Here is a 24,240-nt window from a genome sequence, read left to right on the forward strand (position 1 = left end):
TGCTGTGAGGAGGGCGCTTTCCTGGACCCTAAGGCATCTCTGGGGCAGCCACTGCGTTCCCAGTAAGCGAGCCGCGGTTGGAGATGGCTACTGGGGTTAACTCCGGGCAAAGACCGCCATGCCGCCACGTGGCATTGATGACAAAGGAAACTTCTTCCAGCACGTGCCCAACCTGGCTCCCGATCCTCCTCGCTCCTTTTGCCTTCTCGCGCATTACATTCTCGGGTTTACTGCTTTGTTTGGGGGACGATCTGCCACGCCGAGCTGGAGTCCAGGCACTGACCCACCACCATCAATGAGGAGTCTTTATCCTGTCCCTGGCAGTCTCCAAGAAAATTTCTGTCAAGCCTAGCTAGCATGGAGGCACTGGCTTGTAATACCAGTACTGGGCAGGCCTAGGCAGGAAGGCCATGGTCAATTCAAGGCTAACCTGAACTATATAGTGAAACCCTGTCTCACTACCACCATAGCCCCACAAAAAGAAAGCCCCTGTTAAAAGAGGGCAGCGCCAGGGAAATGCCCCAAGCTCCAAACGTCGTTCCCTTTTGTGGAGAGCTACACACCAAGGCCCCTCCATTACCACAGAGCTTTTGCTTTCTCTGATGCTTGCCACTATGAGACAAGGCAGCCCCCACCCCAGCCCCGTGTTAATTTAATCTCAGGACTTTGTCTTTAAGCATCTCTCAGGCTCCTAAACAGGAATTAAAGAACTCTAGTCAGCAGACTCTGGTCAGTGTAAGAAACCTAGATTCAGTCAACTTAAGTGAGGAGCAAAACAAAAGCTTAAACTTCCAAAAATGGCCAAGCTAATCCTGGAATCTCAGAAATTGCAGGAACTCCGGGAGGTTTGCTGTCTGCAAACAAACTGAAGAGGATGGAAAGTTTCCACAGGGAAACAGAGGCTATGGATGCACAAGGGGCCAGGCTTGTGATGGTAAAGTTTCTTTGCAGACCACACAGTTATGCGGAGCTGTGGAATGTTTATGTCCGAACCCACAATGTCTTTTTCACCAGACTAGGGGGTCTCAGGTAAGCATTATGTTCACTTCTGACAAACAGCTAAATGCCCATTATAGAGTCGTTGCCTCTTAAGTAACCCTTGTCTAACACTAAAGACAAGTGCAGAAATAACTTGAAAGGCCTTGATCTAAATGGAATGTCACAAATGTGACAGGCTCTGTAATAAAAGACATCACAACCAAGAATTTTATCAGGATAGTGGGGATGTGGCTCAGTTTGCAGAGTGCCTGTCTATGTGCATAAAGATCTAAGTTCCACCCCCAGCACCCTATAAACCAGGCATAGTGACACACACATGTAATCCCAACTATCTAGTGAGTTCCAGGCAAGAGGAATAAAATAGACATGGTGGTTCACACCAGAGACCCTAGCATTGGGGAGGTTGAGGTAGGAGGATTGCCATGAGTTTGAAACAAACCTGTGTTGTACAGTGAGTTCCAGGCCAGCCTGAGCTACAGTATAAGATTATGTCTTAAAATAAATAAAAATCCCCCTAGAGAGATGGCTCAGTGGTTAAGAGTACTTGCTGCTCTTGCAAAGGACAGAATTCTGTTCACTTCCCAGCACCCACATGGCACCTCACAACTATTTGTAACTCCAGTTCTAGGAAATCAGACACCCACTTCTGGCCTCTGTAGATGATGCATTCGTGTGGTGCATTTCCATGAAGCTGAAACACTCATATACATAAAAAAAAAAGTCTCATCAGTATAACACACTGAAGAAATGAGAAAAGCAAAGGTATCAGATGTCAACTGAGTCTTTCCAAATGTGAAGGATTCTTTACGAAGCCAGACTTGGGATACTGAGTTTTGGTATTATCATTACCTATTTAAATGGGACTGTTTATCTCCACTAACTCCGTTTTACTAACACGAATGGTGGTTGAAGACCTGTTCTTGAACTGTGAGTGCTCAGCTGTGGATGAATCATCTATATTAACCTCCCCCGTGCAAGGCTCAGGGAACACTGAAGAAGAGCTGGCAGAAAGAAGATGGAGAGATAAGGAGAGCTACAAAACGCTGGCATCTGGCCATGACATGACTGTTGCACACATCAACTCAGCAGCTGTGATTACCTGCACAAGACCTGTACAAGATCAAGACAATCAAAATGCCAGTGTGAATGGGGGGATGGGTCCTCGAGGGCCCATGCTTGGTGGGGAAACCATTAGCAGTTAGTGGTTGCTGAGGGAGGTACAGCCACTCTCCTTTAGGGAAGAGGTTGCCAGGAGGTTGCCCACGCCCCAGAGAATAGCCCCACACCCATTCACATATGGACAGCATTAACTAGACTCAGGGTTAGGAAAACATGAAGTTGAGAGGGAGACAAACTGGGTGCAATGAGGAGAATTTGAGAAAGGTAATGGTGGGTAGATATTATTAAAATACATGGTATAAATGTATAAAAGCTTTAAAGAATTAAAAATTTAAATAAAAAGGAAGCCTCCTGCTTTTTATTTGTTGTTTTTTGTTTTTTGAGACGGGGTTTCTGTGTAGCCTAGGCTGTCCTGGAACTCACCTTATAGATCAGGTTGGCCTCGCTCCTTGTGCTTTAATTAACATCACGTGCTCACCTTGAAACTATGTAAGAAGGGTCTTTGGTTTCAGAAAGTTGGCCTCCTGCTGTTTTCAAAGCAGATGTGGGGCTGGAAAGAGAGCTCCATGGTTAAGAGTATAGGCTGCTCTTGCAGAGGACTCCAGTTTGGCTCCCAGCACCTACACAGAAGCTCACAGCTGCCTGTAACTCTAGTTTTAAGAGATCTGACACCCTCTTATGACCTCTGTGGGTACTGTAAGCATGTGGTGCACTTACATACAGACAGGCAAACACTCACACATAAAATAAAAATGAACAAATCTTTTTTTTTTTTTTTTAGAAAGCAGTTACAAAAATAAGTGCTGTTTCCAAAACCAACAAACAAAAACAGTTTCATTAAATGTTTTTGGAGCAAATACAATTTATTGCCAGACAACTTTCTACAGTATTATAAATCTGAAGCCAGTTGTAATGGCATAAGTCTCTAACCCTCAACTACTCAGGCTGAGGCAGGAGAATTGAAAGTTCAGGACTGCTTAGGCTACACAGTAAGTGATGGCTGAAAAAGAGAAAGATGACAACCTTGGATCTGAGGGTGCTTTTCCCATCAAGCACTCAGCACTTCAAAGCGCCATGCTTGGATGTACCACTGTCTGAGCCCAACAGTGTCTGCCTTATTCTCCCAGGTTGGGGAAAAAAACCCAAACATGTGAGAACATGTATTGTGGTCTGTGTGTGCACAGGCTCATCCATCTGGTGGTGCTGTTTGAGAGACTGTGGACCTTCAGGAGGTGGGCCATAGCCGAAGATGGGTGTCACAGAGGGCTAGCTTTCATGTTTTACAGACTGACCACTTCAGTCTTCTTCCACTCCTGTTCCATCAAGATGTGAACAAGTGGCCTCACTCTCCAGCTGCTATGCTTTTCCCAGTCATGATGGGTTATATTTCAAAACATGGGCCTTAAACTGCATTGTCACAAATTTATGTGTAAATGACATACACAAAAACACACATGCCAGAGAAACAACCAGATACATAGCTCCTTGATTCAGGATGGTAAAGGGATCTCTATGGCAGTGCAATAATTTGAGGTGCGTGGGACAGACTCACACTCCCAGCCAAGGTGCTGTGCTCATCCAGGGCCAGCTATAGGTATAGCCAGGCAAGGCAGCTGTGCTCAGGATGACCAGGGCCAGCACAGATGGGCACAGTGGCATTCTGCTCACATTAGTTGCAGTTTTACCACTAAGATTTTTACATCACATGCTTCATTTCCTTTTTTTTTTTTTTTTTTTTTTTTGAGCTTTGAAGATGAGGATCTCGATATGTAGCCTAGGATGACCTCACTCATGATCCTTCTTCCTCAGCTTCTCGATTGCTAGGCCTTTAGAGTACACCTCCACGCCCAGCTTAAATTTCTTTTTTTGACTTGGTCTTGCTCTGTAGCCAGGATGGCCTGGAATTTATAATCATTCTGCCTCAGCTTCCTGAATGCTGGCATCTACATCTTAACAAGAACTTTAGCTATCAAAGAACTTTCTAGCTTTCATTTACCTACTCTCCATGAACTAGAGGGTGCAGACAATGATTAATACGTGGCAGCAGACATACCATCTTTACATCTGAGGGCTTCTCATGTTCACTATTGGCAGAATCTCACTGTTAAAGTGAGATCTGGGTACTCCTGGGCCCAGATTTCTAATCAGGTTGGTCTTGAGTAAGAGTCCAACACCATCAGTAAATTCCATGCTGCTGGTGGTCCACTTGCCTAGGACCACACTGAGAACCATGGCACCAAGTCTCCAACAGCCCAGGAAGATAAATAAGGTACCTTAGAACAGTTTGCTTTCATTTTTCTGTTACTATAAAGGCACAATGGGTGCTACTGCTTTTATAGACACTTAACTTTAAGCCAGTGTCTGCACTGCACTTGAGTTGATTACCTTGTAGCCCAGGAGCTGGGCTGGTTAAGAATGGGACAGGGTGCTTCTCCTCTCATGTCTAGCCCTCACCTCAGCAATGGAGAGGAAGAGAGCCTGCCTCTTACTATTTTTCTGAAGCTCTCAGGGTGTCTTCTCCTTGATCAGGCCATTTTTATCACTCAGGACCAAGGCAACCTGCCATGCATGACACCCATGCATCCTTCACTGCTAAGAAGATCCATGGAGAGAGGCAGGGCCTCATGGAGCATGAAATATTCTATCTTGCTGCCCTAAGGAAGATGAGGTGCCCACTTATAAAGCGTTCACTGAACTAACCCTGAATTTTGCAGGTGGATGTATTCTGCTACCAGAGCTTGTGTGGTGTGTTTGTGTGCATGTGTTGGGGGTGCACAGCACAGGCCAAAGACACATGGCATTTTCCTTTGGAGACTCTGAGGCCTGGGTAATTTTCCTAACTAATGTGGAGTAGGGCTGTTCTATAGGCTGTAGGTATCTAAGCGAAAGCTTGCAAGCACGCAGCAACCACATGGCCCTGCTGCTGATGCAAACACATTTTTAGACTCAAATGCTGAGCCCTTCCTTTCTGGACTGGCTCTTCCCCGGAAAGGAGGTGGCAGAGAAGATCTGCTAAGGGATCCTAGTCACACTTTCCCTAGAGGCCACAGACACTATGTCTGAGTACTTTCAAACTCAAGAGTCAATGATTCACTTGCTGTTTCTGTCATCTGCTGCTTGAGTTCCAACCAGCTGTTAGCTTAACAGCTGGGCTCTCTGGCCTGACAACAAAGCAAAATTAAGTGATCAAATCTGACAGGTCCACTGAGCACAGGCCACCTTCCTCAGTGATATTCACAGTAGAAGTTCCTGGGCAGCTTGTGGGCCTCTCAGGCAGTTGCCAAGTGACATCTGGACAGCCTCTATGGATGGCTCAGGGAATAGGGAGGTACCTTCCCTAGGCCCCAGGACTAGTAAGTCCAAGCAAAACCCAAAGGGGCCCAGTCAGAAATGCTCAGGGACATGCTCTGGAAGGGGTATTATTTACCCAGAAGTCTTATTGGCCCATACCACACAGTTGCCTTTTTTGAAACAGGGTCTCATAGTGTAGCCCAGATGGACCTAGGACTATATATATATAATTCATGTTGTCCCAAACTTGCAGTAATACTCCTGCTGGCTAGGATAATAGACATAAGCCACCACAACTGGCTTGGAATCCTTCCTTTTCATTCATTCTGGCAGGGTCTTTAGTATTCCAGAGTGGCTTTAAAATCACTACAAAGCTGAAGATGACCTCAAACTCCTGATCCCCTTGCCTACTGGAATTACTGGTACCCTCTACTCTTCTGTCTTAATTACTATTTTTTAAGCATGTGTGTAGTCTTTGTGCACTTGTGAGTGCACACAGAGACCAGAGGAAGATGTCAGGTCTCCTGCCCAATCACTCCACGTCTTATATCCTTGAGACAGCGTCTTTCACCAAACTTGGAGCAGTCAGTCAGCTTCCTGCTAGCCTGGCAGCCAGCAAGCGCTAGCAATCCTCGCCGCTGTACCCCCAAAGACTTGATTTAGAGGCAATTACAGCCATGTTATTTCTTACATGTGTTATGAGGACTTGAATTCAGATACTTATTTATGATTGTGTAGCAAGTGCTTTACCTGTCAAGCCATCTCTCCAGTCCCTTAATATGAAGTTCAAAGAAACAGATTCAAGTTGGAGAAATAAAAGCTATGAACAGGGCCACTCCAGGGTCAGAAGTGTGGCTGGTCTCTAAAGGGAATTCTCAAGTTGATGAGAGAACCACACAAAAGTGTATTCCCAATGGTCTTCCTGGGACAAGAGTCCTCGGTACCCTAGGATGATACCTTCTTGGCCACCAAACAGAACTGCCCGTGGTGTTTTGTTGGACTCTGGGGAATTCAGCCCATATACTCAGGGAGCTTCTGGCCATTGCAGACACAGACCCACTGCTTCTCAGGACATGTAACATGAAATCACATCACCTGCATGGGCAGAAATTGGGCTAGTAACACAGAAGTTGAGACACAGGCATTGGGAGTCGATGGACTGAGTTATAAAGAACCATATTCTAATCTGGGCTGCTAGAATCTGAAGTGTGTGTGTTTCCCCAAGATGGGCATGTTGGGGGACAAAATATCTGACAAAAGGAACTTAAGGATTTGTTTTAGCTCACAGTTTGAGAGTACAGTCATCATGGTGAGAAGGTGTGGAGTGGCTGGCCACACTGCATCCACAGTCAGGAAGTACAGTGTTCAGCAAGCTTTCTCCTTTTTATTCAGCCCAGAATCCCAGCCCAAGGGATTCTGCTGCCCCAATTCAGGCTGCAGCATCTTACACTGGATAAACCTTTCTGGCAACATCCTCACAGACATACCAAGAGGCACGATGACATGTGATTCTAAATTCAGTCAGTAGGATTGGTAGGGGCATGAAGAGTGAAGTAACATGTGTAGCCCTCTGGGATGGGGACTGGAGTTCCACAGCAAGTAGCGTGACAGCCCTTCCTACCATGTGGACACAAGCTGGACTGTGAAGTCTGAGGAACAGCCCTCACCACTCATCTCAATTTCCAGTCATGATGGTTTGGTGTTAATGGTAGGAAAAGTCTCTAATGAAACTGAAGGATTTTGACTTTAAGCAAAAAAGAAGTTTAAAAGCCCCAGGGTTTTCTGTTTCCATCTGTGGTTCCCACCCCACCCTCCCCACCATTGTTAGAATTCATCTCCAGGCAGCCCCTGTGCTTGAAGTTCATCTGGGGAAGTATGAGTTAACTCAGACAGCATGAGGTACCACACATTCCTCAGAGTGTACTCGGCCTGTCAGGGGAAACAGGTTTGGACCACCGTGTGGCTCTGTGGCATCCTTTGTCCAGGATCCTATGCCAGCATCACCACATAAGGACCCTGATTTCAGGCTCAACTTCTTCCCACTGGGTTCAGGGGTTTCTCTAGGCCCCACTTCTGGTTTGGGGCCATTTGTCAGAGAGGGATGGAGCTAAGAGTGCAAAGTAACCAAAGTAGCACATAGAAATATGGCTCAAGATTGGGCCAAGCGCTGACAGTTGAGGCAATAGAAGTTTGAATCCTGGGGTCCCAGTGAGTCTCTAATAGGAATTCCCCAGCATCATCCTCTAGCCTGTCAGCTGGCTGTGGAAAGGCAGAGACCTCTTAGAATGTGGGCTTACACCTGGAAACAAGTGTGCACCACTTGTCCTGTCTCAGTCCATCTTGGAAGAAGACAGACCACGGGTTCTGGTGATTCATCCCTGTAACCCCCTTAGATCACCCTGGGAAAGCCACATCTTTGGGACTGTTTTGAAGCACCATTCAGTTCCTGGACTGGTACTATCGGTGGTGGGGGTGGACACACATGCTGCCTCCTCCAGAGGCCCACAGTCAATCATCACTGAGCCACCACAGTACAGACTTCAGATATTGATACTGCCCTGTTCTTACCAGAAGTTCAAGGCAGAAACTAAGGTTGGGGCTGAGTAGCTGAGTGTTCCTCTAGAATGTGCAAAGCCCTGGGTTCTACCTCTAGCACCTAAACAGATACATAAATAAAATAAAAACGCAAAAAAGCCACAATGGCAACAGCAAAACTACAAAAACTGACCATGATTTGAAACTGCAAGTTTAATGGACCATCTTACTGCATCATTCACCTTATCTGAGAAAACAAGAGACTTTCTCAATGTTCTTATACCTAAAAGCAAAACTAGCTCACACATAAAAACAACATAATCCAGTGCCCAAACTCGGTGACTTACAGAAATCACCTCGGCTTATTCTTCCAACAAAAGAAAGAGGAACATGGTTCAGTGATTCAGTGTCGGGACATTGGCAAATACTGTCTGTGTCGTTTGCACAAGCCATGGAACCATAGGTGGCAGGGCCCTTCCGTGGTTCTGGGAGGATGGAAGGCCCACACATGGGGGCATGGCAGTAGTTCCCCCCACAAAGGTGCACAGGAAGGAAGTCTGAGGAACATCTACACCTCTGACGAGTAAAGACAAGGCCTGCTTATTTGCTGGCTTTGTTCATCTTAATAATTATTAATTTTTGGTTTTTGAAGTAAACATTTTTTTGCTGTAAGGAAGGAACAGTATGCCTTAACACATGGGAACCAACAGGTGCCATTAATACACACACTTCCCTTCCTGGTCAAGTAGCTTTCCCCCAAAACCCGTTTTCATGATTTCTGTTATGGTTCAGAAAAGTAAAGTGATTTCAAGTATTCAATTCCTATCAAAAATTGGTATCAAAAGTAATAAAGAACCTAATTCCATAATAATTCCATGTTTAAAAAATAACTTAAGAAGCAAGAGGCCTGGCCCTTCATGTGTACAAATCCTCTCATGTAGCTAGAGTTTCTTTAGACACCGTGGGGTGGAGTCCGTGTTGAGCACCTCCATCATGGATCTCAGAGTCGGGAATGTCTCTGACACTGATGGCAGGGTCTTGTAGGAAGGGGAGATACTGGAAGAGAAACACAGGGAAACTGTGACTATTACCACTGCCTTATAGGAAGGGCCAGAGCCTGGGTATATGCATTCATATGAGAAACTTTCTAGACCCCTGAGTATCTCCTGAGGGACAATACCAGAAAGGTAGAAGGCATGGCAGACACTTCCACATTAGTGATCTCATATCCTGGGCAGCTTGGAAGCTCAGCCAGGACTTTGGGAAGAGAAATGCCCCTTAAATGTGTACAGGACCACACATCACACATCTGCTGTGGCTGCCATGCATGCTGGAGCTGGACTCTGAGGATGCTAGCCTCAAACCTGGTCTTGCCCCTTCCTGACCCTGTCACTTCTCTAAGCCCCGCCTCCTTCGTCTTCAGCAGTAGACAAAATCCTTAGCTCAGAATTACCATGAGCCTTGAGAAACATTACATACCAGGTTTGCCATGAACCATGACTGTACAACGTGTGGCTGTGTGGTTTGTGGAAAGATTTGCTAAAGTTACCTAAGAAAAGGAAGCAGGACCGTCCACATTGCGATTACATCACCAAACCATGGGTAAACCAGTAAGCTCAACACTATATGGGACAAGCTGAGCACTGTGGATGATAGACACCTATTTCTCAGTTTTAAACAGCTCAAATGGCCCCGTTGTTGACAGAATGGCTGTTGGCATGTAGGCATGAAGAGACATGAAATACGTCTTACTCATTATTAAAGCAATGTGAACTCAAGCTTGCACACATTCCCCAATGTTTCTGGAGATTAGAGTTGTAAGGCAACTTGCTGGACAATGGTACACGTTGATAGGAGGGGAGGAGGGATCCCTGCTGAAGCTGGTCACACACAGCCCCTATGTAGGCTGCAACAAAGTACCATTTTTTTTTTTTTTTTTGGTTTTTTGAGGCAGGGTTTCTCTGTGTAGCTTTGGAGCCTATCCTGGTGCTTGATATGTAGACCAGGCTGGCCTCAAATTCATAGAGATCCATCTGCCTCTGCCTCCCAAGTGCTGGGATTAAAGTACCACCAACACCTGGCTAAAAGTACCACCTTCTAGGAACTGGACTGCCATAAAAGTACAAGCCACCAGGCCTGTGCTACACGTAAATCATGGGAAATGACTGGTTTCAACCCACTCCTGGACCCTGGGACTGAGTTTGGGATAATAGAAGAAGAGAAAGGAGAACCTGACTACAAAAAAAGAGAGATACCAGTAAACTTTTGCTTTGCTTCACATACCATTTTCCTTATTTTTTTTTAAATCATCACTCATTTTAGATTATTACATGTGTGTGCAGGTGTGTGTGTGTGTGTGTGTGTGTGTGTGTGTGTGTGTGTGTGTGTGTGTGTGTGTGTGTGTGCTCGATGGTTCTAGGCTGACAGAGACTCTCCCTTAATCACTCTCCACTGCATTTATTGAGCCAGGGTTTCTTGCTGAACCCAGAACTCACACATACAGATTATCTTAGCTAGCCACCTTGTTCTTGGGATCCCATTTCTGCATTCTGAACTCTGAATTTACTAGTGAGCTACCACAAGTACCCATCATTTTATTTGGGTGCTGGAGATCTGAACTTGGATCCTCAAGACATGCTTTATCCACTGAGCTATCTTTCCGGCCCCATCATCACTCATTTTTACCTTCAGTGCACCTTCAAGTGGTGTACTGAAGGACAAGAAGCACTAACCTATGGAAACGAGCACACTGACGGGCTTCTGCCCAGTGTGGAGTAAGGAGTCCTCCCTTTCCCAGCAAGGCCTGCACCAACCACAACCACAGTTACCTTTTCAAGTTCATCCAGCTTTTTGCTATTTTGCTGAAGGCCTCTGAACCAGGGGCTGTCATGGCTTCAAAGTCAACTAACTGGAAAAGAAGAGAATTAGCATGGGTTGGAATGAAGGAAGGCACCATGTAAGGTCTAACTCACGTGTTCCAATATTATAAGTCCAGGACATGGTATATCCATGCATATGCTTCCTGCCAGCCCAACATACCTTCCCTTTGGGGATCTTCCCAGCCACTTCTTTACCACTGGCCATCAGTGCTCCCACAATGACTGAATAGGCAATGACACTGTTAGGGCAGAACAAATACAGTCAGCCCTGGTCTATGGTTATCACACTAACCTCCCAGTGGGCTTCCATCATGAAACAAAACCTTACACAAGAATTCTTTGGACTAAAACCTTAAAGGTTTAGTTAACAGAACAACTCTGTTGTGCTTATTTTCTACTCTTCTTCTTAAAAAGCATATAGACCTTAAGGGTCACTGTCAACAGGAACATCTGTTTTCTGAGGAAAAACATATTTCCATTAGTTTGCCTCCTGCTTCTTTCTCTACTTTTGTGAGAGAAGTACACATAAGCCTTTCCCTCTTGAACTTACATTAAATTCTCTTGATGGTTGGTCAAGGATGGATTTTTCTGTTTCTTTTTTTTTTTTTTCCCTTAAGACAGGGCCTCATTATATATATAGATCAGGCTGGCCTCAAATTCACAGAGATCTACCTGCCTCTGTCCCTCCAGGGCTAGCTTTAAAGGCATGCACCACTATACTCAACAGGTATGTGATTTTGATGCGGGGAGGGCAGATTTTAGAGAAAACAATAGAAGCTTCCTGTGATTTGTGGTATGCTTTAGAGTCTGTCTCTGTAACAGGGAGCATAAGCTATAGCAACAGTTTTCAACTTGAAACCATCATAGTACAGGGTATCACTTACCTAGATCCTCGAGACAATGGCATTAAATTATAAAAGTAATAAACTAAGGATAGGATTAAGTTGCAGACAGCATCGGCCTCCTATGAAAAAGGAAAGAGGTTTGTGAACTGAAACCCCATGTCACAAACTACTGCTGTCCTAGGTGAGGGACATTTATCACCATCTGGGAAAGAATGGCTCCCTCCTCTCCCGAAGCCCACTTGCTTATGTGCTCTGTTCTAGTGTCTACATTGGTCACTACAGCAGCATTTCCGCAGCTGTTTCTTAGGCTACCACCTTTCAACACACAAGGATCAGTCTCCTTTATAGTGACTTGCAATTTCAAAATGCATGTTGAAGTTAAAATTTTACAAAGGATGAGGCAATACTTAACACGTTTTCTAGAATGTGCATCTCATCCCCAGAAAATTCTCACAAGCTGCTGCTTCCCTCCCTCAGGGCTGAGACTTAGAGGCTGAAGCGCTTAGTCTTATACAGGCCAAGGTGCCCTACACATGGACTGTCTGACTAAATGTAAAGGAAGTACAATGGCTTCTGGGCGCTAATGACCTCCACTGTGTGAGAGGAATGTCTTCCTTCTGCAAGGAGCCACTTCTTGACTCAGCAGGCACAGGGAGAGAAGTCACGCAGTTTCTGCGTTCTTCCACTGCTAGGAGCCAGCTAGCATGCACCAGCTAGTTCACATGAGAACTTGCTGGAAATGTGCACTAAGTGACTGGTCACATCATAGCTGCAGTCAGGCAGCAGACAGAGCGTATGATGGTGCTAAGGTCACTTTCTTTTTCTCCACCTATTCAGTTCAGGATCCCAGTCTATGGGATGGTGCTGCCCACATCAGGGTGGGTCTTCCTTCCTCAGTTAACCTCTCTAGGAACACTCTGCAGATACAGCCAGAGGTGCCTCCCAGGTCATCCCAAATCCCTTCAATTTGGCAGTCAAGACAATAGTCTCACAGTAAGCAGCAACCATAATGAAGGGAAGAATATGGAAGAAAAGTAAGATTCAGACTTGCACTGTGGCCAGTCTGGGTAAATCTCTCCTAACCCTAAGCTTGCACTAATGTAGCACAGAGATAACGATACGAACTGTAAGTGTGTCATCCCCATATTACTGCATAAGAATAAACCCTAGACATTTTTTTTTGCCCCATAATAAATAGAAAAAGAGATCAAGACAATTACATTTAATTTTAAGCAAAAGATATACAGCTTCAGTAAAACAGGGGCGAGGTGTATGTGGAATATTTACCAAGAAATTGCAGGTCTGGGGTGTGGCTCATCAGTGGAGCACTTGCCTAGCATGAATGGAGTTCTGGGTCCCATCCTCAGCAACACACACACACACACACACACACACACACACTCACACACATACATACACACTCTCCAGGAATAGAAAATGAGACAAAGCAAAACCTACCCCAAATTCGGAGGAGAGGATCAGTACTTTTCCTTTTGCTGTCAGGTCTTTATAAAGGGCATCTATTTCAGCATGATACAGCTGTGTCCTCTCTTCTGTGGTTTGAGTTTCCACAGAAAACAGGATATTGCCAACCCTAAAAACATAAGCAACACTGTCAAAGGCATGGATTAAAATAATCCAAACAAGAAACTGGAGAAGTGGTGTGTGTGTACTCATAGTGTCTGCCCAGAGTGCTGATCAACTGAAATAGGTATGCTCCAGGCTCTGTTATCAATTTCTCAGCCACCCAGTCAATAATCAGGACCAGGAGTTGTGGGAGGCTCATGCACATAGCTACTATCATGTATCATGTTTAAGCTTTTGCATGTAGCACCACTGCAGCTCTGTGAGGGTAAACTCATATAGCACATATTTATCATGAGGTCATCAGTAAAACCTTCTAGTTCTTTGATCCTTTTGCTGAAGGGAGGGGGTGATAAGACCTGGCTTGGAGACATATCATAGCTGGGTAACAGTTCAAAAGGGAAGAAGATTTACAATTTGGAAGACTTGGGGAAAAGCTGAGAGTTTCACAGGAGCAGTGGCCTAAATGTCTGTCTATCCTATTTAACTTCATTGGGAAGCATGCATGTACACACACAACATGAAGCAAGAAGGGGCCTTGTTAGGCAGAAGGGCTTCGGTGGAATGGCTGTGGGGTGAGACAGGTATTATGGACTGAGAAAGACTCAAAGTCATTATATACATGCATGAAACTGTCAAAGAAAAAATACATTTTAAAATGCTTCTAAATCAGTAGCTATGAAAAAAGCCATGAGGATGTGAGAATAAGAGCAGAGGAAGGGGCCACAAATAACAATCACAACCTCAGTTTTTCAAAGCTTCACTTCTACTTTCTTAATTTTGGTTATCTGTTCCTCCAAACTTTTCACTAAGATGGCACCACCCTTGCAATACACAAAACACCTGCAATCCTTGCATGGCAGCCCTGGACCTGCACAGATCCTGTCTTCCTGCTGCTAGACAAGCTCTCCACAGCCTTTGAGCACCCAGGCAGAGCTATTGCAGGAACACAATGGTCTGTGGACTTTGCCAGGAAAGATGCAGCCCCAGACATATACTGTTAAGTACACACAGGGCCCCAACACAGTTCATTTCAGAACATGCCACTGGCCACCACCAGCCCCATATCACACTTGAGCAACATACTTGTCTCCTGTGATAGTGATGGTGAAGCCGTCATATTCCTTCCCTTGATCTTTGAGGCTGGGAACTTTGGTGTTCACAGTGAACCCGTCCTTTGTTTTGGTATTAAACTGCTTTCAAGGGAAAACAAAAAGTCACTATTAGTTGCAGTGCTGACACTGCAACATGACACTGTCATCTGCAAATATGTTGGGCTGCATTCATAGCAACTAGGACTGCATATGGTCCACAGGCTGCAGGCTAGATATATCTAGTTCTGATCTAAAATGAACTTTGACTCAGCCCTGGGTTTTTCTAACGCATTCAAACTGAGAGACCAGGTGCTCTCTCTTGGCAGGCAGTGATGAAGTATATCTCTCCTCTCTTTAGGTATAGCACAAACCCCAGGAATCTCAGTCTCACTTCCCACAAGCATACAGAGTAGCAGAGACCCCAGCAGGAAGCTGAAGGATAACTCTACCAGCCAAGGCCTGGCTCATTGTGGCAGCTGCTTTGGGTTGTTTTTCCTCCCAACTCAGCAGGCAGCAATCTTGCCTGCCAACAGAGCAGCAATGCCAGCATTCTGTATTCTGAAAAAGCACTTTGTGTTCCTGCAAGCGCTCCCCCAGAGCTTCAGGACCAAGAGGTGCTCAACATTCCTCCTCTAGCTGGGGAGTTTTATCTGCATAGACTCCAACCCTGCAGACCACAGGTTATTAGGAGTTCCTTAGAGCTGGCCAGGGTGTCTCCTGGGAATGCAGCTTCAGATGCCAGCTTTGAGTTAGAATTTGTGACATTCCAAAATGGCAGGAAAACAGGTTTTGCCTTTACATTAGAAAAATGCCTTCTTACTTTGGGTACTTGATGCTGTCCATGTTTTTTCTAGGGTGGATGGACCTGGAGTAAGACAGGCCTCTGGCAAGAGGGCTTCTCCAACAGCAGGTCACAGGAGTGCTGGCTGGAGGCCCAGAGGAAGGTGCAGCTGGACAGACAGAGCGGGCTACTGGGCTGCCAGCTGAACTGAAGCAGGAGGCACATTTCTTTCAGGGAATGACACTCAGAAGACAAATATAGGTACTTACTATATGCCAGCTGGAGTCTTGCCACAAACAAGACCAGGTAAGAATGTATACTTGCAAGAAAGGAAACAAGTCTGGCCAAGCCACTGGCAGAGGGGAGGAGTGAAGCCAGCCCCTGTCTAAGGAGCTTTGGGGCACGAGTCCTTTTCTCTAAGTCTTCCAGCGGCAAGCCATGCTTTTCAGAGGAAGCAGCAAGCTACATATTTCCTATATACTTTAAACACAGAGACTAACACATCCATAATCTGGCTGAAGCCCGTCTGAAGCTGAAAATGCTCCCATCAAAAGGACATGCTCCTACAGACAACATAACATGGGCAATGCTGCCACCCTCTGGCTAGGTGTTATGGGACTTGTTTCAGTACACTTTGCTTTCCTTTCCACTATTTGTATAAGCAGATTTTGTCTTCCACCTGCTATCCTTACTAAATTTTATTGCCTAAACTCCACAGTTAAATAACTGAGAAGCTGACCCATTATAGTTCCAGGCTTTTCTCTATGGTGTATCCTGCTACCCTCAGTCATGGGAGTAACTGCCATGATATTGAAGGTTACTATAACACAGATGGAGTTCTGAAGTCATCTGAGATCCTTCTTTCAACCAATCTGTCATTACCCATGTCAAACTGAGACTTGTCACAGCTAAGGATTTCCTCCTTAGCATATTCTCTCTCTCTCTTCCTCTCTCTCTCATGAGCTTTCAATTGGACTGACATCTTTTGTTGGTTCTTTCTGTGTCCATTCTTTAAGAGTGCATTTCAAATCAAGACAGACATCAGAATTCATGCTGTTGCTGTTTGTACAGTGTCAGGGATCAAGGATGGGCCTAGTGTGCTCTACTGTAATTCACAGTGAGTCACCTCTGGGACCAAATGAAACTAGAGATGCACACAGAATTTGCCCACCTTCAAGGTCACAACTCATTCTCAGCTCTGCAAACTGACAACTCTGCTCATGGCTCTCTGAGCAGCCCCTGCTGTGCTGTGCTGTGCTGTGCTGTGCTGTGCTGTGCTGTGCTGTGCTGTGCTGTGCTGTGCTGCAGGCTCTCACTGCAGACACAGGGCCCTGCAACGGGGATCCCTCTACCCCTGCCCTAGGCATTCCCTCTTCCTCTACAGCTGCTGGTCACCTGTCCTATGGTACAATCAATGAACAGTCTCCAGGGAAGCTGGGGGGAGGGGGCTCCTCAACTCCTCTCCTTCAGGAATCAGTGTAATAACCGCTGTCCTAGGTTCTCAGGGCAACTGAGGAGCACTCAATTGTGGCCACAAGTCCAGTTTGAGTGCATCTATTTTCAAGTCCATTTTGTTTTCTGAGTCACCTGCATCCTCAAAAATCAGTTCTGGTTGAGTCTGGTTCAGCATTGCACTTGATTTTGGTTACCACTTACAATGTGTTTATGTAGGGATTTCAGAGGGCATCCTTTATAAATTTTAAAACAGCACAACATTAAAACATAGGTTTTTTTTTTTTTTCCCCTAAGTTCCTGGTTTCTCTCATACAATTCCCTCTGAGATATTTTCTTTTAGTTTATTTTATGTGTAAGTATGTTTTGTCTGCATATATGTCTGTGTACTCTGAACACCTGGTGCCAGCATAGGTCAGAAGAGGGAGTCAGATCCCATAGAACTGGACTTACAGATGGTTCTGAGTCACCATATGGGTGTTGGAATTGAACCCAGGTCCTCAGGAAAAGAAGCCAGTGCTCTTAACTGCAGCTACTGCTCCAGCCCCATCTGTGATTCTGATGATAAACTTACCTTCATAATTGGAAGAAGGTCTTCCACTTTATGTACCTTTTCCAGAGCTTCTCTGACTTCCAACAAGCCCTTTGGATTATTTGCTCTTAAAGAGAGATGGGGGAAGCAGAAGAGAGAAGGCAATGGAGATTAATGCCAAAATATGGCAAGTGGATCTCATTTAAATTTTAAACAACTGCTCCTAATGACAAACGGCTCAGTGCTGTAGGCCTGGGGCAGTACCCCTCACTGACAGGTTCATCCACCCAGATCAATATTACATATGAGAAAATGGTGTCCAGAGTAACTGTCACAGCTTCCTCCTGCTCGGTATCCCCCTAAGCAACACAGCACTGGCCGAGTGTTGGTGTTATAAGGAGTCTAGATGATCTAAAGCATGTGAGAGCATGTGTGTGGATTTTGTGTAAATGTCATACCATTTAATGGAAGGGACCTGAGCACCCAGAGATCTTGAAATCCAGTATCAGACACTGAGGATAAACAGTATCCAAACCGGGCAACAACAAGGTAAGTCAATCCTAGGTAACAGGTGCGGGGCTGCAGATGAGAATGGACGGAATGGTGAGAGGAAAAGCAACACAGCCGGCAGCCTTCACATACACCCCATGTACAGGTGCAGGTTTCTTAGCAAAACCTTGACTGTCCTGTTCCAAGTCTGCAGTGGGAAGTATGTGTGGCTTAGATCCAAGTACCCTGTTGGGGTTCCACATTGTTCTCCTACTCAGTTGGTGATTCTACCACTTAAAACTGAACTTCCCAACCGATGAAAGCTTGGTAGGCGATTGGGAATATCACAGTGCTGTGTGTCAGGTTAAAGGTACTGCCAAGGCCCGAGACTCTGCCATTACACAGAAACAGGCAAGTGACTAAAACACTGTAAACTTCTGATCTAGATTGTTTTGTCTGCCAGTGGCTCAGTTTTCAAGTTTCACAAATATATCACACATGAAATGTATGGAATCAATCCTTTATATTGAAGGGGAAGATCAAAGGCTTACCCATGATAAACAAGAATTCTATCTTTAATAAAATGAAGTATTTTTTCAAAATATTCCAGATATCTCATATTAATCACCTGACCCCTGTAAGATAGAAAATGATACAATTAACCATCACTTTACAAAGGAATATAAACATCAGTTAATTCTGAAAACAAAGAGCTGAGACTAGCATGGCAGAGTATAAGAAAGCTGCTTGCTCTGTCACCATGGGAAAAGCAAATCCCATCTCAGCAGAAAGCCTGGGCTCTTGGAGCCTGTACTGGAAGAGAGGGTCCAGGACTTCACCCCTCCACAGGGGAAGGAAAACCCTCAGCGTAAATGGAATTTAGACCTGATGGCAATTACCTTAGGTGGATATGCTACTCTCTGGCATGTCCGCATATCTGATGATGCCTCTCCTTGCTGCTTAACAGTCATTCTTCCCTCTACCCACTGTAAACATTATAGTCCTCAAATTCCCACTCCCAGTTTATCTTCCTTTAAACTCTCTGGAAGATGTTCATGTCTAACAACTGCTGAGTCTGAGCCCTGCTGCTCCAGGAACACCACCCCAATTCCCACAGCACCCTCATGTCAAGGGTACAACTCAAGTAGGATTTCTCTCTCCAATTTTTTCTCCCCAGAAGGGCACTCCAGTCTCCAGCCCCTACCCCATTTCTTTCCTGCTACTCTCAGGCTGACAGGGGACAGCCATGGCCTAAGCTAGAGGCTGAATGAATTCCTTTAATGCTACTCTACCAGCCACCTCTGAGCCACTCCATCTCAAAGCATCTGCAGCTCCCCTCCAAGCCTGCAGGGGTCGCATGGGTCTGCACCTCTTTACACAAGGTCTCAGACCTCAAACCCTTTCCTTGGTTCCCAGCCTACTGCCCCCTCACGAATCCGTTTATTCATCTGTTGCCACCGTGACCCTTCACATGTACACACCTGTCCTTTCTGTTTCTCTGCTCACCACCCACGAATGGCTCTCCATTTTGGCTTCTATCTTTCCAGCCTCAATCCCTGACAGTACCTGAAATGCCCAGTGGTTGGCAGCTACAATAGATGGATCACAGCTTCCCAGCCAGGCTGACTTCAACAGTGGGTTTGTGCACAACCGCATTCTCTATCTTGGGACAGTTCAAGCATGGCTCCTGATTACACCATGTGGCCCTTTTCTGCACTCCATCAAATCCTAACAAGGGTCCCTGTGACTCAAACGCCACTCAGCAAGAACACATGGTCATATACAGTGGCCTCAGGTACCACTCATGACTAAATCTAGCTAAAAGCATCACAAATCATTCCATGAGAAATAAAAAGGAGTCGATTACAAAGGAAAAAGAAAATGACTTCTAGAAATTAAAAAAGGTAAGTATAAAAAAGACTAAGACCTAAATTTAAATGTCAAATGTTAGGTAGAGTAACATTTTCTTGGTCCAGGTTTCTGGAGCTAGAAGTATTTTAGATATGACCACATCTGCCAATTTACCTAAAGTCATGGTTACTAACTGGCAGACAAACACCATGATCATCCCTGAAGTGGGGCTCTTCAGTATGTGTTCATGCCTGTTTCCAGGGTAGCTAAGCCCATGAAGGAAGGAAAGGTGAGCATTCACCCACGTACCTAACTGCAGGGCTCAATACAATACAGAGGCTCTCAGTCTGCACAGCTCTAACCAGGGAGCAACCTCAGTGACTGGCCTTTAATGCTCAGGGTGGACCTGGGGTCCCCAGCCACAGTAGACCCATGAGGATACTACGGCAAATACTGAATTCTCCATGTAATCACTTACTATGTTGTTTCATGTCTTCTTGAAAACTGGCATGCTAGTCTGTAATTTGTGAATCTACCCTTTAGCAGTGCTCTACATGGGGAGGCACATGGCATACATTGCTTGCATGCAATTGGAGCAACAGGAAGGGACCTGTGGAACTTGTGGGTGCAGAGCTACCATGGGTGTGTCCCCTATCAAGGCCACCAAGGTACATCTCATTCTGCTACACCCCTATGCCAACAGGAACAAGACATAAAAGGTTCTCACCTGATTAAGTTGATATGGTTGTTGAAACCTCTGCTGAGACTTCGTGCTGGCATCTGATCCAGCCACAGTACAGGCTGGTCTGGATCAGCGATCCTGTGAAACAGAGCTCATGAGGGCTGAGATTTTACCCACTGCTTCCAGGATAAACCAAAGATGGGTCTGGGCAAAAGTGAGGAAGGAGCCCTTGCTGGCTCCAACTTCTGAAAAGAGTACACAGACTAGCACATTCTGAACACAGTCTGGCACACTAGGGGAGAAGTCAGCAAAGGCTGATGAGCTGTAATGCTTGGTCTAAACTGTCAACTTGATGGGCATTAGAATCATCCTAGGAAACACACCCACAATGGTGAGCCCAGAGAGGATTAACTGTGGGGGAAGACCAGTCCTATATGTAATTGGTACCATTCTGTGGACTAGGGGCCCACACTTAGTAAGGAGGAAATGAGCCGAGCATTGGCAGTCATCTATGCTTCCTGACCGGATGCAAGGTGAGCACCTACCTCATACACTTGCTGCCACGCCTTCCCACCATGATGGACACCCAGAGCCCAAACAAACCTTTCTTACATTACTTTTTGTCAGGGGTTTTGTCACAACAATGAGAAAAGGACAGGCAGGGACATGAGTACTAAAAATGCAGAGGGGGCCTGAACCTTAGGGGACAGGCCACAGGTAAGGAAAAGCTACTCCGGAGACCTATCTGAAACACTGCTCATACAGGGGCTTGGAAACTTGGCAAGCCTCACTCCTTTCATGAAATGAGCTGAGTGTGCTCTGGAGAATAAAGGTAACAGTGAGCTCTGGAAAACTTTAGGAGAAAAGAACTCAGTACCTTAACTTATAGGGCCCAATTGTGTAAGCAAAGTGTGGATTCAAACCTCTTAGTGAGAAGACACATGGACCACTCCTCACTGATTTTCACTCGCCCACTGGTTACCTTCTCCACTTCACGGCAATGTCGAACATGTCCCTCCACTGCATCAGCCTTGTCTTTCCATTCATGCGAACCTTTGAATTAGTCCAGGTACGATGTACAGCCTGCATGACTTCCAGTGCTGCCAAGCCCATGGCTAAGGGAGGGAAATACCAAGACAGACCTCACCAGAACCCTTTCCAAAAGGCCAATTCTCATCTTTTCTCTCAAGCCTTGGTGACCACATGAAGAACCAGAATTACTGGTAAAACAGGGATACTGAGCTTCTGCCGTCCCATTCAAATTAAGGTGGGCTGTTGACCCAACAGAAACAAGGAGAGCCTCAAGTTCCTCTTCCCTCCTGTAGGAAGGAGACAGCTGCCCTGGATCAGGTGCCTGACTTTCAGTAAGAGCTTGAGAGCCATGCTCCAAATCTACATGGCAGCAAGAATTTAGAGCCCAGCTGGAGGAAGCAGCTTCCACTAGAGCTCACTGTGAGCTATTCTACATATTTCTGTTCTGACCACATGGAAGCTGAGTAGGTACAATAAATAACAATTTCTAAAGAAAGACAACATGGCCTAAAGACCCTGTTCCTTGGCCAGAACTATTCCATTTCTAGAGAGTACCTCTGTGTATCCTCTTGTTGGGCAGGAAGCCAGGTGTTTCATACTGCATCAGTGAGCCCAGGCGGTCAGCCACACATATCATCTCTTGTACTTCAGGCCTGTAGCCCTCAAAGTTCTGATGTAGCACATCCCTGCAAGAAACACCATAAGCGAGACAGGACTTCTGCAGCAGACACTTACACCATTCCCCCACCGACACTCAACCAAAGACACATGCAGGGCCAGGCAATCCTCCAGAGCTTCACATCCCATCACACACAATTATAAGAAACAATCTATGCAAGTCATGTGCACCATTAGCTACTACCACAAGCAGGTCAGTACACCAATAAGTAGCATAGGTGGGGAATCCACGGTCCTCTTTTTTTTTTTTTTTAAAGATTTTATTTATTTATTATGCATACAACATTCTGCTTCCATGTATATCTGCACACCAGAAGAGGGCACCAGATCTTATAACGGATGGTTGTGAGTCACCATGTGGTTGCTGGGAACTGAACTCAGGACCTCTGGAAGAGCAGATGCTCTTAACCTCTGAGTCATATCTCCAGCCCACCCCCCCACGGTCCTCTTATTAGTATTTATTCTGTAAACATTTCTAGATACACTGTGTGCAGTGCCTCTTCCAACAAGTGGTCAAATCTTGTCCAACTATAACTTTTAACTGATTCTCAGTCCATTAGCATTTATTGCAGTTATCAAAGATCTGAATTGATTTCAGTCCATTTTCCTATTTGTCGCTCTGTGCTGAATATTTTTATGTCAACTTGACCCAAGCTAAAGTCATCTGAGAGGAGGAAGCCTCAATTAAGAAAATGCATCCTTAAGACTAAACTGTAGGCAAGCCTATAGGATATTTTCTTATTTGGTGACTGATGGGGAAGGACGCAGACAATTTTGGGTGAGGCCACCCCCTGGGCTGTTAGTCCTAAGTTTTATAAGAAGCAGGCTAAGCAAGCCAGGGGAGCAGGTCACTAAGTAGCACCTCTCCATGGCCTCTGCTTCAGTTCCTGCCTCCAGCTTCCTGCCCTATTTCAGTTCCTGCTCTGACTTCTTTTGAGGATGAACAGTGATGTCAAAGTGTAAGTCAAACCCTTTTCTCTTCAAGTTGTTTTTGGTCATGGTGTTTCATTACAGCAATAATAGCCCAAGCACCCATACACTTAAAATAATAAAATTAAATTTCTGAAAATGCACTGGGCAGTGGTGGTGTACACCTTTACCCAGGAGGCAGAAACAGGAAGATCTCTGTGAATTTGAGGCCAGCCTGGTACAGAGTGAGTTCCAGGACAGCCAGGGCTATACAGAGAAACCCTGTGTCAAAAAAACAAAACAAAATTTAAAAATGCAACTGTGGACTTATGTGACTCATTAGCTTTGGAAAATTCTTGGCCACAATTCTTTCAAACACTGCTGCTTATCCATTCCCTTAGATTCCAGGTTTGCCTACTCCTCCAGACCCTTGGTGTCACCTCCCTCTCATGTCCTCTGAATCCTACTCTGCTGGTCACTGCCACCTTCCTTCCACCTGTGTTATTTCTTTGCAGCTGCCCCCATCTTGCTGCTTAGCCTATTACTAAGTCTTTACTTTAATGACAATATCTTCTATCCCTAAAACTTGCCATTCATTTTAAAATCAATCTGGCCACATCAGATGGTCTCATTTCTTGTTCTTGTTGGCAACTTAGTCATTATTTCTTTTAGCATTTTATTGTTATTTTCTGTCTGTATTCAGCAACTTTAGTATATGAAGTCCTCAAGGTCCAAGCTCGCCAGTTGCTCCTTTACTAACATACATGTGATGTGGGGAGTCTTGAGGTTTGGATTTCATTTTCATGGTCTTAGTTTATGAGACTATGGGGGCTCAAATGGGTATAGCTTTCCTACTAGGAGGAGTCTGCAACTACATCTGCAGAATTTCTAGAATGCCTCCAATATGGGGTCACATTAACTCCTAAAAGGTTTCTTTTATTCCACTACAGGGCTGGTGGACATACTATCTGGATGCTTCTCTCCCATGAAAGTTCACCTCCCTCCTTCTTTTAAAGAGATCAGAAATGTCAAACTGTAGTGATTTCTCAATTTTAAGGCACTGCTGGACATTTGAGAATTATTCTCTACTCTGGTCTGTTTTGTGGCTTGACTGCTCTTAAGCACATCTGCATTTGCCCATTACAGCAGCAGCTTCCCAGCACTGTGATTTTAACCCATGTTCCTTGGCTGGCCCTGAACTCATGAGCTTCCTGCCTCCACTTCCCTAGTGCTGGGATTATAACTGTGCACTACCACACCTGGCTAAACTTTCAAATTGCAACAGTCTGTTTTGTAAGCAACAAGCAAAAAGTAATGCTTTTTAAAGATTGTCTGTAAGCCTCCATAGATCTGAAGTGTAAAGGCTGCATAAAATGAGTGCAGAAGATCAGGCAAGCAGGGGAAGCAACATCTGTAGGGCAGTTTCAATGTACCTTACAAACTAAGAGAAATAGCAGATGACATATAAACTGCAAAAAGAAAGTAATA

The 24,240-nt window shown here is 45.2% G+C and overlaps 1 protein-coding gene across 15 annotated transcripts in view; it reads right to left on the reverse strand.

Moving 5' to 3' along the window:
* Positions 1–8,137: 8,137 nt before the first annotated feature.
* The window catches only part of Ttc13 (tetratricopeptide repeat domain 13), a 58,328-nt gene continuing 42,225 nt past the window's right edge, over positions 8,138–24,240 (reverse strand). For 10 of the 15 annotated variants that reach the window (XM_027404830.2, XM_027404832.2, XM_027404827.2 and 7 more), the window contains 11 exons: positions 21,721–21,851; positions 21,116–21,248; positions 20,179–20,271; positions 18,152–18,235; positions 17,154–17,238; positions 14,339–14,448; positions 13,127–13,262; positions 11,708–11,787; positions 10,984–11,062; positions 10,773–10,852; positions 8,138–9,000 (listed from right to left, as the gene is read on the reverse strand). In XM_027404830.2, coding sequence (XP_027260631.1) covers positions 8,886–9,000; positions 10,773–10,852; positions 10,984–11,062; positions 11,708–11,787; positions 13,127–13,262; positions 14,339–14,448; positions 17,154–17,238; positions 18,152–18,235; positions 20,179–20,271; positions 21,116–21,248; positions 21,721–21,851 — 1,126 coding nt within the window. In that variant the 3' untranslated portion in view covers positions 8,138–8,885. The remainder of the gene's footprint in view (positions 9,001–10,772; positions 10,853–10,983; positions 11,063–11,707; positions 11,788–13,126; positions 13,263–14,338; positions 14,449–17,153; positions 17,239–18,151; positions 18,236–20,178; positions 20,272–21,115; positions 21,249–21,720; positions 21,852–24,240) is intronic. The other 5 variants (XM_035442754.1, XM_035442755.1, XM_027404835.1 and 2 more) reach the window with 1 other exon arrangement.

The sequence above is a fragment of the Cricetulus griseus genome, chromosome 3, assembly GCF_003668045.3.
Source record: "Cricetulus griseus strain 17A/GY chromosome 3, alternate assembly CriGri-PICRH-1.0, whole genome shotgun sequence".
Classification (NCBI taxonomy): Eukaryota; Metazoa; Chordata; class Mammalia; order Rodentia; family Cricetidae; genus Cricetulus; species Cricetulus griseus.